The 18,108-nt window shown below is 44.7% G+C and overlaps 2 protein-coding genes across 2 annotated transcripts in view; one reads left to right on the top strand and one right to left on the bottom strand.

Annotated features, from left to right (window-relative positions):
- The window catches only part of LOC138963252 (DNA mismatch repair protein Msh2-like), a 44,712-nt gene extending 40,898 nt beyond the window's left edge, over window positions 1-3,814 (bottom strand). The window contains exons 1-2 of the mRNA XM_070335316.1: window positions 3,732-3,814; window positions 446-495 (exon numbers count right to left, since the gene is read on the bottom strand). Of these exons, the coding sequence (XP_070191417.1) occupies window positions 446-495; window positions 3,732-3,771 (90 nt within the window). The 5' untranslated portion in view covers window positions 3,772-3,814. The remainder of the gene's footprint in view (window positions 1-445; window positions 496-3,731) is intronic.
- Window positions 3,815-3,853: 39 nt separating this feature from the next.
- On the top strand, window positions 3,854-16,742 carry LOC138963251 (zinc finger C4H2 domain-containing protein-like). Its single transcript, XM_070335315.1, has 5 exons — window positions 3,854-3,941; window positions 5,064-5,235; window positions 6,201-6,373; window positions 7,304-7,472; window positions 14,537-16,742. Exons 1-5 carry the CDS (start codon window positions 3,883-3,885, stop codon window positions 14,639-14,641), a joined length of 678 nt encoding a protein of 225 aa, XP_070191416.1. The 5' UTR covers window positions 3,854-3,882; the 3' UTR covers window positions 14,642-16,742.
- Window positions 16,743-18,108: the final 1,366 nt, after the last annotated feature.

Here is an 18,108-nt window from a genome sequence, read left to right as displayed (position 1 = left end):
AACACAACACACACACAAATTTTAAAAAAATAAAAAAATCCCTGCGCTTAGAACTGTACCCACGGAATACGCGCGATATAAGCCTCATATTGATTGATTGATTGATGTATGTAGGTGAGTGTTAGCAGGACAATGTTTTCAATCAACAGAAAAGGAAGCAGACAGAGGAAAGAGCATTCATTGGTGTGAAAAAACAATAGAAAGCAATTACTTAACATTCTCACATGAGCAATTTGATATCTTCTGATAAAGAATAAGGGGTATGTGAACTTTGCTAGAAAAGAACATTTTACAAGCAAAATTAACCTCAGCAACAGTACAGCTTTGAATTTGAATGCTTCTTTAGTATTTAGTATTATTCTCACAATATTTTTTTTTTTTTACTGTAACCCCACACACTCTCTGAAAAAAAGAAAACAGAAATTAAAAAAAAAAGACCAGGAACCTCAGGTAATCCTCTGTGGAAAGTGATAAATCCACTGTCTTGGATGGCATCTGCAACAGAAAAATCACATGAAAAACAGGACAGGGTCGATTCATGCGCTTGGTCTTTTGCAAACTAAAATTACATACAGCTCTAAAAGTCAAGAATGCATCCCACACACAAAAATAAACCACAAAAAAACCTTTAAAAGTAACCTGGCCACTGTGTAAAATATCAAATAGTAATTTTATTAAAATGCTTTATCTTGGTACAAAATTCAATACAAATCATTCAAAATATCAGAATTTGTGGCTAACGCACACATTGATGCATATGTTTCTGAGAGCTGGATCTGGATCTGGATGTAGTACATTGCAGTAGCCAATAATGGCTGTCGTCGCAATGGGCGAGAGAGCGCAGCGTGACGGAGTTTAAAAACTTTCTATACATGCATGCCCTTCCAGGTTGGTGGTGTCAACTGCTGGAATTTGGGCAGTGTTTAAAAGCAGGATAAAAACACCTGGCGGTGCGCCTATGGTGGTGGGGCCCTGCCAACACCTGATGTAAATGTGTTGGCAGTTGCTGAATGTACCACGGAGTCTTGTAGGCGGTTCCATTCAGTCGGCGTCCTGACAAAAAAAGAGTTTCTATACGGTTCAGATCGGCTATCCGGAATTTTGAAGGGTCTCGAGTTGTTGTAGACTCGCTTCTCAACGGGGTTTTCTGATGTGCACCCGTAAAACTTTGTTGATATAATTTTCCGCTTGGTCTTATCTGCGGGGGTGAGGAAACTTTCTGGGGGTATAGCTGGTACTTGTCCTCCCGTTATTTTATATAGCATTGTCAGGCGGAGTTGTTTGCGCCGATCTGCAAGTGTGGGTAGGTTTAGTCGCTGTAGCATTGCTGTGATGCAGCCAGGTTCTCTGGATCTGTAGTCTTTGCAGATGAATCTGGCTGCCTTGTGCTGTACCTTCTCGATTTTGTCGATGTCCTGTTTTAGATAAGGGTCCCACACAACTGCCCCATACTCAAGGGTCGATCGGACAAGAGTGACGTACGCCATGCGTCTGCACTCTTGCGGGCAGTTGTGCAGGTTTCTTCGTAGGAATCCGAGGACGGACCCTGCCTTGTTGCAGATGTTGCAGATGTGGGGTGACCATTTCAGGTCGGAGGATATTTGGATGCCGAGATAGGTACTCTGGCTGACGTGTTTAAGGATGGTATTGTCCAGTGTGTAGAAGTACTGGGATTTGGGTTTGGTGGATAAGATGTAGCATTTCTGCGCGTTGAATCTCATGCCCCATTGTTCTGCCCAGCACTCTAGGTTCTTAAGGTCTTTTTGAAGTTCGATGTGGTCCTGGAATGAGCGTATGTCACGGTAGAGTAGGCAGTCGTCTGCGAAGAGTCGTACGTTTGCCTTCACTTGATCGGGGAGGTCGTTTATGTGCACAAGGAAGAGAAGAGGTCCAAGGACCGTTCCCTGTGGGACTCCCGAAATGACTGGGACTTCGTCGCTTGCTTCTCCTTCCAGCACCACCTTCATCTTCCGCTTTGTCAGGAAATTGGAGAGCCAGGTGTGGATGGGTCCACGGACACCGTAGTGGTCCAGCTTGCCGAGCAGCTTGTGGTGGGGGACTGTGTCGAAGGCCTTACTGAAGTCCAAAATGGCAATGTCAGTTTGCCTTCCCTGGTCGTTTGAGTGGAGGAGGTCTTGCATAGTGGTAAGCAGTTGGGTCTCGCAGGAGTGTCCGGTTCTAAATCCATGGTTTCTGCTGGTAAGGATGTTGTGTTTCTCAAGGTGAGTGTGTAGGTGGCGGCAGATGATGTGTTCCAGCAACTTACAGGCTACCGAGGTTAGGGACACGGGGCGGTAGTTTTCTGCTTTGTTCTTGTCGCCTTTCTTGAACACGGAAGAGATGTTCGCTGAGCGCCAGTCAGATGGGACTTGGCCTGTGCTGACTGAAAGATTGAAGATCAGGGTGAGGGATGGGGCAATGGAATCTGCACATATCTTTAGTACTGTGTTGGGTATGTTGTCGGGGCCAGGGGCTTTGGAGGGGTTCAGGTTTCTTAAGAGTTTTGCCACTCCGTTTTCACTAATCAAGAGTTCATTTAGACTGGGATAGGGCTGGCCTTTCATCTGGGGGGGTGGTGAGCCGTCGTTTCGGGTAAAGACAGACTGGAACTGGTTTAGGAGGATCTTGGCTTTGGAGATGCTGTCACTGTATAGGGTGCTTCCGTTTTGTAGTGGTGCCACTCCTACGTTGTCCTGGCGACGGGCTTTCACATAGCGCCAAAAGGGTTTGGTGTTGTTTCCCTTCATCCCTTCAGTTATTACACTGTTCAAGTACTCCCATTCGGCGCGGCGTATTTCACGTCTACATTCTTTCTTGAAGAAGTTGTAGTTGTCCCAGTGTCTGGTCCGTTTGGCTTGTTTGTACAGTCTCCGTTTCTTCTTTAGGAGTTTCTTTATCTTCCTGTTGATCCAGGGTAGGCTGTTGTTTTTCCTTCGTAGGGTGGAGGGGACGTGCTTCTGCACAGCTGACGTGACTGAGTTCTTAAAAGTCATCCAGAGTGTTTCGATGTCAGCGTTTTCAGAGGCCAGTTGTTTCAGCTCCTCTGCGGTGCGGTCAAGCACACTGTTCATTTCGGCCCAGTCAGCTTTGGAGTACAGATAGGATCTTCTTGGTTTCTGTCTCACTCGTTGGGGATGGGTGTCAAGGTCGGTGATGATACATTCATGGTCAGATATGCCTGGGATGGACTGGGAGTTTCGGGTGAGGGTTGGGTTTGAGGTGAAGACTAGGTCAAGCAGACTGTCTTCTCTGGTGTTGTCATGATGGACCTGGGTGAGTGCGGCTGATGATGTGAGGTCTACAAGTGTCTGTTGGGCTTGTCGGTCAGGGGCACTTGGTGGTACTGTACCTGAGTTCCAGTCAATGTCTGGGCAATTAAAGTCGCCAGTCAGGACTGTGTGTTTTTGTTTCTTGCTTGTGTTGATCTTTTGTAGAGATTTATCTAGTTCTGTGAGGTCAGTGTCATTTCTGTCATTTCAGAGCAGATATTTAAGGTATTTAAAGACTCATTCGAGTATGTCACTGACTTAATGATTATACTGCTGAAATGAAGAGACTCAGACGGTCAAAATGTGTATGGTTCCATTATTATGACTATAGACTAGTAAACTAGCACTTGCCACTTGATAAAACTTTCGCGTTGTAAATTCTTCCAGTGTAATTATTGAGTTATATTTAATGCAAGTCACTTTTATCGTTGTTGTAGTTTGCAAATCTGTCATATCACAAACCGATTGATAAATCTTGTTTCGGCTGGAGCGCCATGATCATCAGAGGAACGCAGAGTGCAGATTCTGTGGCAACCAATGATGGCGGGAATGGTGACAAGGGACGTCACTCTGATCACTTGTCAAGGGACGTCACTAGCGTAAACTAAACAAAATGGTGGACGAAAGGGATTTCGATGTCTTGAATAAGCTTGAAAAATTGAAAGACGTCCGGTGAGAAGAAACTGAGCTCCACTACTACGTTGCTTTATCAGTTTCATTTATGACCTATGTAATTTGCTGGCTTTTACTTTCGTTGGTGTAACGCCCGCGTTGTTTGCAGGAAAGTAAATTCTAGGTTTTTGGAATGTGCTTTGTTCAACTTAAACTTTCAAGACTGTCGTAGTGTCGTGATTGATTCGATCATACTTGTAACTGCTCCCTATCTGGAGGTGCTCAGCATATTGCCTGTTTAATTTGCGCAGTGCTTTGACATGAGATGATAGCATTAACAGTGAAGTTAATCTCTTCCACTTTGAAGTTTGAGGAGATGAAACTTTAATTTAATTTTAATTAATTACATGTATTGAGGTCTAACGAATGACGTCTCACAACGTGCGCGGTCGTCCTTGGCGGTCAAGAAAGCCGCCGCGATCATTGCGCAGACAACACTTCTAGACCGCCAATATTTTTTGTGCGCATCACGCGTGCTCCACATAAATCGGCCGGAAACGAAGCAATTGGGAAACCTGGATTCTGAAATTTGTATGTGCCATGTGGAAGACAAATTTAGAAGTTAAAACTTACAAAAGTTGGTAATCTTGAACTTTAGTGTGTTAAATTCATAGCTCAGAATTCAGTGACAGTGGCATTCTTTACTTATTTTTGAGACTAATCAAGCCAAAGATTATTTGTCGTGAAATTAATTGACGGATTGAGCTCCAAACTTAAGCATAATTAATTAATTTGGTTGTTTGATCGACGATAATGCCGCAAAAATGGCGTACGTTGTCAACCAAGGGACATCATTTACATGATAGTGTTGTCTCCCCAGTCCGCTCATGTCATAGTCATACGAATAATTCCTTCTTTGATGCATGTAAACGAAATGCATTCGTACAGTTCATCAGAGTTCATTCCATGACTTCAAAGGGATCTAAAATGATTTCTTATGCTTACATTGTTACAAGTGCAGGTTCTGCAAATTTGGAGGCTTAAATGCCTCTGAATTCTGAGCTATGAATTTAACACACTAAAGTTCAAGATTACCCAAAAGTTACATTTTAAAGTCTTTATGGCTGGTACTGGTGGTGGTACATCGATCATTACAACACTGGTACTGTATGTGTTTATAAGGAGCCGCTCACTATGCCTGGAGAAGGTGCGTTCCCGCCTGCACCAGGAGGTGGATGTTCGCAACATGGAGGAGAGGAACTTGGAGGAGTATCGACAGGAGCTTGAGCTTCTTCTGCAGGAGAAAATGGCCCATGTGGAAGAGCTGAGACTCATCCATGCAGACATTAATCAGGTAATGTTCTTGTAAGGATCGATGCATAAAACCAATTGATTTATGGTGGAACCCCCATTTTACATCTCAAAAAATCTGGGTGTTCCACTGTAAAGTTATTTGTGAGTCGGAGGTGTATACATCATAGTGCGTCTGTTAAAATAAGTGAAAATTGATCTGGTTTAGGCGTTGGGTGGGGGCAGATTTGCGAATTATGGGACCAGTGCTTTACCGAATAATGTTGTAAGGACTATCTGGCTGCTGTGATAAATAAAATGGTTCAGTCAGCCAAGCAATGAAACATATAGTCCAGATATATATAAAAGGTAAAACAAAGGAACAGTTTTCATGTGAATACTTTAGTTTTGTGTTTATTAGTAAAAATAGTACAATGTATTATAGCCCCCTTTAACACACTAAGCGGGGATATAGCTCAGTTGGTAGCGCGCTGGATTTGTATTCAGTTGGCCGCTGTCAGCGTGAGTTCGATCCCAGGTTCGGCGGAAATTTATTTCAGAGTCAACTTTGTGTGCAGACTCTCTTCGGTGTCCGAGCTCCCCCCCCGTGTACACTACATTGGGTGTGCACGTTAAAGATCCCACGATTGACAAAAGGGTCTTTCCTGGCAAAATTGCTTAGGCACAGTTAATAATTGTCTACCTATACCCGTGTGACTTGGAATAATAGGCCGTGAAAGGTAAATATGCGCCGAAATGGCTGCAATTACTGGCCGTATAAAATTTCATCTCACACGGCATCACTGCAGAGCGCCTAGAACTGTACCCACGGAATATGCGCGATATAAGCCTCATTGATTGATTGAAGTTTCATATTAAAAAGTTGAAAACAGAGGTGGCAAATAACGACATTAAAGTCATAATTTCTGTTCTCACTCTATGGTGTCAGGAGTAATTTTTAGTGCCTTGTAATCGTACACATATTTAATTTATTGCTAGAATGAATATCTTGTCGGTGTGTGTTTTCAGATGGAAGCAACAATCAAACAGGCAGAAGAGGAGAAGGCTCGAGCTACAGAGTCGGCCAAAAAGCTGTACGAAGAGTACCGGCCGCTGAAGGACGATGTGGACCAGATGCGAACGGTGATGGGGCTGCACCCCCTCACTGACCTGCAGGAGGAGGATGAAAAGCTGAGGCCTGAGTGAGTGTGTATGGTGTCTTGGGGAAGCTATAGACGCAAGTCTGTCAAAAACAGAAACATGCGAATGGTATGGCTTTGAGGCTCAAAAGAAGAAATCCAGGCAAGACGCATGCTTATTTACGGCATACAATAGATGCCCCCTCCTTTTGGTTTTTAAGAAGCCTCCTGCCTCCAATTTTAAGATATTGTTTTCGGATGTTCTGTTATTGGCTCTGTTAATTTACCTCCATTTATTTTTGAGGCTCCCTTCCATTTAATTTTAAGATATTGTTTTCGGATGTTCTGTTATTGGCTCTGTTAATTTACCTCCATTTATATTTGAGGCTCCCTTCCATTTAATTTTAAGATATTGTTTTCGGATGTTCTGTTATTGGCTCTGTTAATTTACCTCCATTTATTTTTGAGGCTCCCTTCCATTTAATTTTAAGACCTGATTTTCTCAAAAAATGTCGAGGTCTTGGAACAGGATTGCATTGTAAATGTGAGGCTGAGAGATGAAATGTGGACAAGATGCGTGCTTATCTTTTCCTTGTTTCTAGACCTCTATCCTACTCATAGTGCTTATTAATACACAGCAGCAAAAACTAATTCAGTAATAATCAAATTAATATTTTCCAGGTTGAACTCTTTGAAGATGCAAAAGCCCACCTTCAGTGGTTGCAGTTAAAACTGTGTGACTTTTGACAAAATAAAATATTACATTTACAGAACGTTGACCCAGTGGTGTCTCAAGAAGACAGACAAACACTTATGATAAACACGTGTATGTCTATTTAAAAGACCACTGGTTCGACGTACTGTAAATGTAACGTTTGTTTTGTCAACAATTAAACGTTCCAATAACCAACCATTCTTGTTTTTGATTCTGAATTTTTGAATGTTAGCAGTCTATTTGTTTTTAATTTTATGTGACTTTTTTTCACCCTCCAGGTTCATGGAGAAACGACCGCTACCAGAGTGGCCGCAAGAAGCTCAGCCAATCCCCATTCCCCAGACATTGGTGGAGGCAGCAGCAGCGGCCGAGCAGGTCCACCAAATGGCGCGTGGAAAGCAACCCGAACAACGCGCTGGCTTCAGGCAGCAACCACCACCCATGAAGGCATGTGTATTTCACTCTTTTGATAATGAAAGTCGCTTGTTCATTTCAATGCTTGTTATTCTCTCAGGTGCCAGGAGAATGGTTCCGAATAACTCTCACTTACTGTATTACACAAGTCGATTGCATTTAGAGCGCTTACTTCCCTTTGGTTATCAGATCTTTTGATGGAGATTCACCTCTTTTTTTTTCCACTGTTTATGCTACATTTAATATCATATTCTTACTCCGAATCACATTAGCATTGAGTCACCTGAGATGCTTATCACTGAAAAACGCTTACCCGGCTAAAGAATTTAAAGGGAAGCAACCCCATCACCAAAACGAAAGTGAAAGTAGCTTTGGTAATGGGCCAGTACACCGGGAGTTACCTCCCATACGGGTGTATGCCACGTCACTTCCTCTAGGAACACGTGCCTATTATCATACGTCTTTTTCACCTCGGAGAGGACGGTTCACTTTTTGACGCTCTGTGGCTGACCTTGTGTGTTTGAGTGACACCCGCCGGCCACGTTACCCAGCTTGTCTGCTCGCCTTGCCTACAGTTTGGTGAGCTCGTTCCCGTTTGTTGTTGGTTGTTTGCGCTGTTTCGTTACTGTACGTTGTCCGTTTTTTACGGACTTGTGTGTCAGTGACTTGCGTGTTTCGCCATTTTGTTGTGTGAGTTAGTTAGCTAACTCGTGTGACTTTGCTAGTAGCTCTGCGTGCCCTCTTTCTGTTTGGGCAAGTGTAGCTTTAGTATTTTGTTGACGCGTAAGCGTGTGTGTTTACTGTGTTTTCAGTCGTTTTGACTTACGTTTCAGTAAATCTTTTTACTTTGCCACGTGTTGTTGACGTTTGTGTCAGTGTCTTGCGTGTCGCCATTTTGTTGTGTGAGTTAGTTTTCTAGCTCGTGTGACTTTGTTTGTAGCTCTCCGTGCCTCTGCTTGTGGGGCAAGTTTAGCTATAGTATTTTGTTAACGCATTAGTGCGTGTGTTTACTGAATTTTCCAGTCGTTTAGACTTATGTTTCAGTAAATTTTTTCGCGTTGCCACGTGTTGTTGTCAACATGTCTGATTCAGACAAGCGCCGTGGCAAGTCGGACCCCAAGGGGAAAATTAAGGCTAAGTCTTCCTCTTCCAAAGCAACGTTACTTGTTACAGACCAAGAGCGTAACACTTTGTTGGCTGTACCAATTTCGGCGCCTAGCGCTGTTACTACTTCTGCTTCTTTTGCGGCGCCTAGCGCTACTGTTACTTCTGCACCTGTCTCTACATCGGAGACTTCGTCTTCTTTGTTAGCACCTGGACAAGGTGCGTTGGTTTCCTCTCTGTTAAAGTCACTGGTTCCAGAAATCCGCAGCTTGGTGCAGGCAGAATTTCAGCGTTCCGTCGCCAGCAGTTCGGCGTTTCCGGCATCTGGCAGTGACGTCCGGGCATTGGCTTCCGTGTCTTTGTCCTCCACTTCCGGCTTGGAGCAGCGTCCTCCCTCTTCAGCGTCGGTTGGTAAGCAGAGCTGGTCCGATAGCCCTCGTGAGGCGCCTGGACGTTCTCCTTCGGGGGACAGCTCTTTCGCATCGGGTCACGACCGATACCTTGCTGATCTTTCATTTCCGGCGATAACCTACGAGGCCCCGGACTTGTTCGAACAGCGGCGGCAGTCGGTTTCGACTGCCGCATTTCCGGCACTTGCCGGAAGTGATGATCCGTCCGCTCCGGCACGCTACGGCGGTCGCGGCAGGATGGAGTATTCACTGACTTCCGGTCCTTCCGGATCGCGAAGTCAACCAGTGCAGTCTTCACTTCCGCATTTTGCGGTTCCGTTGACTACACTTCCGGTTTCGGCCGGAAACGCTTCTTCCTCTTCTGGTGGTTCCTTCCGGATACCAGATAGTGGATTACAGCGTGCGCCTTCCGGCTTTCAAGCGCCTAGGCTTGAGCAGGCATCACTCCACTCAGTCGGGGGAGTGACGTCAGCTCATCCAGCTCCGGTTTTTGCGGATGGTCGTCCTGCTTACCCTTTACCTTCACAGGGTTTTGGGCGGCAGGATGACGTTAGTGCTCAGGCTTTTCCGGTTTCCGGTTTGCCAGGGCATGCTTCTGCTTCCGGAACTGGTGACTTCGGTCATGGTTCCACGTGTGACTATTCTGATGCTCCATCAGTGGTCAGCGAGGAGTCGCGGGGCGTGTTTCCGTCGAAGCTCAAGTCTGTTCTTGACGTCGCGGCGGAAGTAACGTCTCGTTATTTTCCTGAAGGGGTGGTGGCTGCGGACTCTTCCGCATCATTCGTTCCTTCTGCCATGGCGGACTTCCGGCCGGCACAGGAGGATGTTTCTTCCTTCCGGTTCGCCGAGTCTCCGTCAGTGGCTTACCAACTTTCGCATTCACTGGTTCGTCCAGCACATGCGGGGAGTGGTATTCGGCCAGTGCCTGTTCCGTTACTGCTTCCTTTTGGTCCAGTTCCGGAATCAGCTCAGCAGTGGGTGGCTTCAGCTGCCCAAGCCTCTTCCTTCGTGCCTACGGCCAATAGGAAGCTTGGCATGCCCAATCAGAGCCAGAATTGGCTGGCGTCTTTTGCACTCCCTAGGGCTACCCTTCCGGTTTCCCGGGAATTGCTGCCTCTTCTGGCTAAACCGATCAAGCGTGATTCGGTTTTGCCGGTTTCCGAGGCTTCCCTCCTCTCTGCTGAGGAGGTTGGACGTCGGCAGATCGAACTGTCCTCCATTGCGGAGACTCTCGTTCGGGCTCTGTCTCGGGCATTGACCGATTCGCTAGTTCCTTTCACTCTCAGTGAAGAACAGAATGCGGACGATGTCTCTGCGCTTTTGACCGCATTGGCCAAGGTCAATGAGGAACAATTGCGTCTTTCCTCCCTGCAGTACACCCAAGCGGTACTCTGCAGGAGGGATCTCTTCCTCTCGCAGTCCCAATTCACGGAGCTGGCTACTAGGGAGACCTTGAGAGTCTCCCCGGTCTCAGAGGAGTCTCTCTTCTGTCCGCTGGCACTGGATGCCAGACAGAAGGAGATTCAGTCAAACAAGGACAGTCAGTTCCTTGACTACACTCTGAAGGGGGTGAAACAGTCTCAGCCTTCTAAACAGAAGCAGGCTCAGACATCGTCTAACCCCAAGCCAGCTCAGAAGCGGCAGGCTTCGCCGGCCGCTCGTGGTGGGAAGAAGAGGACGGCATCGGGGAGGGGGCGTGGCGGCTCTGGAAGTAAGCCACACCCCCAATGAAGCGCTCCCGATCTCACCTCCCTCCCGCCCTCCACCTTGGTGATGGCGGGAGGCCCCTCCCGGGCACTTTCTCGTTGGATGTCGGTAGTAGACAGCCAATGGATTGTGGGAGTGGTGAGTTCGGGCTTCCGTCTACTCTGGCGGGAGGAAAAGGCGCCTCTTACCCGAGTGCCTCCGCGGTTCAAGCCCCCCTTCTCGCAGGAAGCACGTTCCGTCTTGCAGTCGGAAATTGCCTCCCTGGAGCAGAAGGGCGCGGTGGAGAGAGTTCGGGTCCACAGCTCCCTGGGATTTTACGGGCGTCTGGTCGCTGTTCCCAAAGCATCAGGAGGATGGCGTCCCGTGTTGGATTTATCTCTCCTCAATACTTTCTTGAGGGAGATAAAATTCAAGATGGAGACGCCAGCCTCTGTCCGAGACTCTCTCCGCCCAGGAGACTGGGTGACCTCGATCGATCTCACGGACGCATACTTTCACATTCTTATGCATCCGACCGACCGGAAATGGCTTCGTTTCCGGTGGGGAGATCAGATCTACCAGTTTCGCGCACTCCCTTTCGGGCTGTCTCTCGCACCGTGGATTTTCACCATGGTGGTAAGACAGGTCTGTGCACTGGTGAGGTCCCAGGGTATCCGTCTGCGGGCTTATCTGGACGACTGGCTCATCATGAACCAGTCCCAGAGCGGCTGTTCGCAGGATACCCTGACGGTTCTTCGAGAATCCAACTGGTTGGGGTTCTCGATCAACCGGGTAAAGTCGGAGCTGACCCCGTCACAGACATTCACTTATCTGGGGATGTCTTTCGACACGGTCGCTTGGACTGTCCAGCCTTCTCAGAGAAGGGTGGACAAGCTCCAAGCTCAGATTCGCTCCACTTTACCTCTCCTGATGGCTTCCATCCGCTCGCTCGCCTCCATCTTGGGGCAGATGGAGTCTATGGCTCTTCTGGTTTCACTGGGCCGGGTCCACAAATGTCCGCTTCAGTTCGCGCTGAAGCCGTTTGTGGACTCTCCTCTGGTGGACTGGGACGCCCTCATCCCTTTGCAGGGATGGTTCCAGTCTGCGACCCTTCCGTGGTTGCACACGGAGTGGGTCTGCAGAGGTGTTCCGATCGTCGTGCCCCTCCCCGACCTGGACCTCTTTACAGATGCGTCCAGGGAGGGTTGGGGGGCACATACAGATCTTCAGACTCCTCCCTTTCCGTTACTCAGCCGAGTAATTCGGAAAGCGGAGATCGAGGAGCCGGCCCTTCTTCTTCTGGTCGCTCCTCTGTGGCCGTCGCAGGTCTGGTTTCCAGATCTTCTTCGGCTTGCCCAAGGGCCCCCCATTCCTCTCGCACTCGTGCGAGGGGAACTAGTGCAGCCCCGAACAGGCATTCCACACGAGGAGCCCAGTCTTCTGAAGCTTCACGTGTGGAAGTTGTTCGGGACTCGCTGAAGCGCTCTGGGGCGTCGTCTTTGACTCTGGACTTGGTGGCTCGCTCGCATAGAGCGTCCACCTCTTCAGTTTATGCTTCCCACTGGAAGGCATGGACTGCCTGGTGTTCAGCTAGAGGGGTGAGTTCGGTGGCTCCGCGCTCTATTCAGGTCGCTAACCACCTCTCTTTCATGTCTTCACAGGGCGCCTCAGTCTCCTCGTTGAGGGTCCGGCGCTCCGCTATCTCGGCGACTCTTCAGCAGATTGGTCGTTCTGTTCGAGTCGGGGGCGTTATAGCTGCAGTCATTAAAGGGGCTGCTCTTAAGGAAGCTAAAGCTCGTTTGCCCGCTCCCAAGTGGGACTTGTTTTTAATCCTGGAATTCCTTCGTTCTGCGGATTTTGAGCCTTTAAGCGAGGCCAGTCTGTTCAATGTCACTCGCAAAGCGCTGTTTCTCCTTTTGTTGGCTACGGCCCGACGGGGTAGCGAGGTCCACGCCCTGTCGGGTCAGCCTGGAGATATCTCCTTTGAGCCGGACGGTTCCGCATCTTTGCGTTTCCGGCCTGATTTCCTGGCCAAGAATCAGTCTCCGGGGCAGGCCTCTCCGCTGGTTAGAGTTAAGGCTCTGACCAGCGCGTTGGCCCCGGGTGACCCCGATTCGGTCAATTGCCCTGTGAGGGCACTTCGTCTGTACTTAGCCCGGACTCAGCCGATTCGGTCTAGTTCTCAGAAGTTGTTGTTTATCTCTCTCCTTACTAGGCGCGAGAAAGATTTGTCGAAGGTAACGTTGGCCCGGTGGGTGTCCTCGCTCATCAAGCAGGCTTATGAGTGGAGGCGCACAAAGAGGGGGGGGGTTATGCCCTCCTTGCCACTTGACTCGGCCCGAGCCCATGAGACGAGGGCGTGGGCATCCTCTCTGGCAGTTCTGCGCTCCAGACGTCTAGAGGAGGTGCTGACAACTGCGTATTGGCGTTCCGAAGATGTTTTCATAAACTTTTATCTTCGGGACGTCACAGCTCTTCGACAGGATGGCTCCAGAGGCCTTCCAGCGCTCATAGCAGCAGGCCAGTTCCTGTCCAGAACTTGATGGTGAGTTTTGATTCATTTCTAGCCCACCGCCTTGTTGATGTTATCTGCTAATGTGATTCGGAGTAAGAATATGATATTAAATGGAAAATTTCCTAAATAAATTATCATTTAATTAATATACTTACCCGAATCACATACTGTATTCCCTCCCACCTGCCCCGCTTATGGTTTTAAGATTTTTTAAAGCCGTATGATAATAGGCACGTGTTCCTAGAGGAAGTGACGTGGCATACACCCGTATGGGAGGTAACTCCCGGTGTACTGGCCCATTACCAAAGCTACTTTCACTTTCGTTTTGGTGATGGGGTTGCTTCCCTTTAAATTCTTTAGCCGGGTAAGCGTTTTTCAGTGATAAGCATCTCAGGTGACTCAATGCTAATGTGATTCGGGTAAGTATATTAATTAAATGATAATTTATTTAGGAAATTTTCCATTTAAGAAATCCTTGTATTCTCCCGGCTGTAAAAATAGAAGTGTGTCAGTGCTGAGTTTTTTTCTCTATTTTTCTGATGTTGAAGCGATCAACATCACAGTCTTAGAATTAATTCCTATAAAGTTATAGAATTGGAATGATGCCATTGCCAATTGCAGAAGTAACCTTCAGGTGTCACTAGCTGACAAATTAGCTCACCCTCACAGAGCGTAAAAAGATGTCCTCCGAAAATATGTGTCTTTCAAAGCATAAATTCATGCCTGTAAGTGTAAAGTTAAATATGATTTGGTCCGACTTGATGTGTTATGTTACAGATAAATAACATTACAGAATGCATCTTTGCATAAATCAATGTGTGCAAAGTTAGCTATAATTTCATCACACAATTACATAATTCATAGGCAGTTTTGCAACAGATGGTCCATTATATTGCTCCCAATCACTTCCATAACATGTGAAAAAAGGTTGTAGAAGTCACATGAAAAACCAGCATAGAGTTGCCTAAAACTAAACAGCCATGACTTAAGCCTTTTTCAAATTCTTGTTTTTCTCAAAACTTAAAACAATTAGATTATGCCATTTTCTTATGATTTGGCAGTCAGACTCTCTGAAGTTGAAACATTGACTTCAACTTCAACCTTATTAATAATAATAATAACGATTACTTATATAGCGCGTAAACCTCGTGGTGACAAGCCCAGAGCGCTTTACACTTACATAATCACAATACAAACAAGGAAAGAGAACTAAATCCGAATAAATTCAAACATAGTCACACACACGCACACACACGCACGCGCGCGCGCACACACACACACGCACACACACGCACGCGCGCGCGCACACACACACACACAATCTTTCTTTCGTCATTGTCAATGTTCAGGTAACCCGCAATGTGTCTTATTGTGTCTTGCAGGCGTGTCTCTCCTGTCATCAGCAGATTCACCGCAACGCTCCTATCTGTCCACTGTGTAAGGCCAAGAGTCGTTCCAGGAATCCCAAGAAACCAAAGAAAACTTGATTGCTGCATCTTTTTGTGCACTGCTGATTGGTATTGTAGGCAACTGTTAAGATCTGATCATGTGTAGGTTCAATGTATTTTTTGTATGCCCAGTAGCTAATTGAATTAGAGCTTTGCATTTATTCATGTAAATTTGAAGGTGACATTGTCGTGTACTATATTTTTATTTTTTATTTTTTATGGTCTTGATTTTGTGATTTTTGCCATGTTAAATGAAATCCAGAAATCAGTTATATATTATTGAAGTAAGTACCTACGCATGAAAAGGATGTGCCATATTTATCAAAGCCTTCTATCACACACACACCCCCCCCCCCCCCTTACCTCACCTCCAAAAAAACCAGTATTGTACACAAATGTGGGGTTTTTCTGAATAATAAATTCCTCATGTAAAAGTAATGTCGAAATCAATATTTTCTGCTTGTTGTGAGAAGAGGGACAGGACACTGCTGTTTAGCTTTGGGTTTTGGGGTAATTGCGACAGGATTTTGATCAACTGCTAGATATACGTAATGGCAATCAGGAATGACCAAACCAAAGATACGGAGATTGATTTGTACAACGTACATATAATATCAATATTGATGTATTCACTGTAGCCGTGTGTATACTCATACATTGTGTATTGTGCTAACACTTTTCTTTTGTGTGTGTGATTACTGTGAATGTGTCATTTCTTCTGTTGATTACTGTGAATGTGTCATTTCTTCTGTTGATTTCTATGTGGCAGCTTTTTTGTAAATGCCAAAATGAATCAAACATCAGGTTTGTGAATCAAGAATGTTTATATTTTGGTTGACTGATTATTTCTAGGATTTGTTGGTCCATTGAGTGGTGTGGAGAGGAGTTTAGACTGGGGAAGAGACTGGGAAGTGGGGTGCAGGGTGCTGGGTGCAACAAGTCGTAAGGCCAACAACAAAAATAGGTCTGTTTACGGTAACATAGGCCCAAAAAATAGGGTTGGTAGGTCGGGATTTTTTTTTTTTTTTTCTTTCTCCAAAAAACCATATTTTTACGTTATTTAGCAAAAAAACCCAAAAGATTTTTTTTTTTTTTTTTTTCCCCCAAATGCCCAAAAAAAAGTCTAGGGTCGCGCGAAAAAATAGGGTCGGTCGGGTTACCGTAAACAGACCTATTTTTTTTTTTGGCCTAACATTAATAAGAAAATGTGAGAAGAGCGAGTAGTGCATTCAAAATAAACTAAGCAAAGGATTTTTTTCTTGAATGAAATACTTCTTTGAGTAGTCATACTGTTCAGATTATAATTTACTGTGAACATTCCTGAAGTGAGAAGTGTAAGTGCATACGAGTGAGTGTGTGTATACGTTTCCATTTGCTGCTGCGTTGTACTGCATAATGAGATACTTAAATGCCAGTCCTTGCCACTATGTTTTTGACTTGGTTTCAAAATGTTGTGAGCGTTAAAAAAAGGATGTTATGGTTGTGTGTAGGTTATATTCTACATAACTCCACTATGACCAGTCATGATTTTAGTGTCAGAAAAAGCTGTTCTGGGTGTGTGAGTGGTTGTAATTATCAATACAGTGTATTTTTAAAAGTTTGTCCATGTTACCTGAATTGAGCCAGTGTCTACCCCCCGCGGGTTAGGGGGAGGCGACTAACGGATTCAGTTTCTCTTTTTACCCTTGTTAAGTGTTTCTTGTATAGAATATAGTCAATGTTTGTAAAGATTTTAGTCAAGCAGTATGTAAGAAATGTTAAGTCCTTTGTACTGGAAACTTGCATTCTCCCAGTAAGGTCATATATTGTACTACGTTGCAAGCCCCTGGAGCAAATTTTTGATTAGTGCTTTTGTGAACAAGAAACAATTGACAAGTGGCTCTATCCCATCCCCCCTTCCCCCATCGCGATATAACCTTGAACGGTTGAAAACGACGTTAAACACCAAATAAAGAAAGAAAGAAAGCCAGTGTCTGTGCCATGATGCTATGCTGAAAAGGGGTTAACATGAAAACTGTTTTTCCATGTGCAGAGGTGTGCCCTTTGTTAATGTATCATGACATTTGTTTTACTAATTTTACTGCTGATTATTATTTACCTTGTATTTTTAAAGCAATAAATTTCTTTTGTTAAAGTATAATTTGATCTTTATTTTTGATTTTTGCATGCCAGCGAACATGTTGTGGAACCAACCTTTTGTTTGTCGGCAAGATTATTATTGCGTAATGGAATTGCTAATCTATTTTTTCTCTCTCTCTCTCTCTCTCTCTCTCTCTCTCTCTCTCTCTCTCTCTCTCTCTCTTCCATCACATTCTTTCTCTTTCTCTGTAGAGAAAGTATAAAACTGATGGTTTGGTGTACAATTCAAACATTCAAATTGAACTTACTGACATGCAAATACAGCAGGCCAGCCTTTATTTCTTTCACCATGTACAGCTTTGTATTTACAGCTAAATCACACAATCATGTTGCAAAGCTAACCAAGTTTGGAAAATTCAAATCACAGAATGGTGAGCAAGCGATGTAGACAAACAGATCATTTAGTACCTGTTGTACACATCCACTTTCTATCGTCTATAACATGCATTATTTACATTCATACAAAGACCAGCAAACTAACAATGCACTTGAAAAACATCAGTCATGCCTTTAGTCATATTTGTTTCTAATTTAATGGCTGGATCAGTGTGTTTTCATTGATTATGCAAAGAAAATAAGACTGAAGGTTTGTTACAATGTAAACAAAAAAGGTAAAAGGCTGAAAATTGCACCATTTAGAGTGCACCATTTAGAGTGCACCATTTAGAGTGCACCATTTAGAGTGCACCATTTAGAGTGCACCATTTAGAGTGCACCATTTAGAGTGCAAAGAGAATGAGTTTGTTTGGAAGGAACAACAATTTGTCAGAATGTTTCAATACAGATTTGTGTAACAGAACATTTTTAGCAGAATCTGTAATTTTGTGTGGCCAGTGATGGAAAAGATTTGACAATGGACACACAGAGGTATGATATGATCATGATAATATATGGCCCATAATTTTTTTGTTTACAGCAGCTATTCATATTTTTGAAAGAATACAACATTTAAAACAGTGTTTGAAAAGCAAAGCTTTTATATATTATGTCATGATCAATGTGGTAAAAAACAACGCCCATTAAAATGTGAGACAAACTTTTCTGGTACATACAAGTACAATTGATAAAATAAAAGTACATGTATTGCAATACTTTATGTAAATTCGTACAATTGGTATTTGTGTAGATGACTGACAGTGTTTTATCACATAAATGCAATGATTACAAAGTATTCAGCAAAAATAATGTGTTTATATTATCAGCAGTGTCAAAATATTCAGCAACAATTATTTGTGTCCTTTTTATCAGCAGTGAAACAAATATTCAACAAATATTATGTGGGTTTTTTTTTTTTTGAATCAGCAGTGACAAAATGTGTAAATGGACACATTTATTTAAATTTCAGTTTTCTGTTAACTTATTTTTTT

This window comes from Littorina saxatilis, linkage group LG3, assembly GCF_037325665.1.
Source record: "Littorina saxatilis isolate snail1 linkage group LG3, US_GU_Lsax_2.0, whole genome shotgun sequence".
Classification (NCBI taxonomy): Eukaryota; Metazoa; Mollusca; class Gastropoda; order Littorinimorpha; family Littorinidae; genus Littorina; species Littorina saxatilis.
Note: the sequence above shows the minus strand (reverse complement) of the source record. Positions and strands in the feature narration are given on the sequence as shown.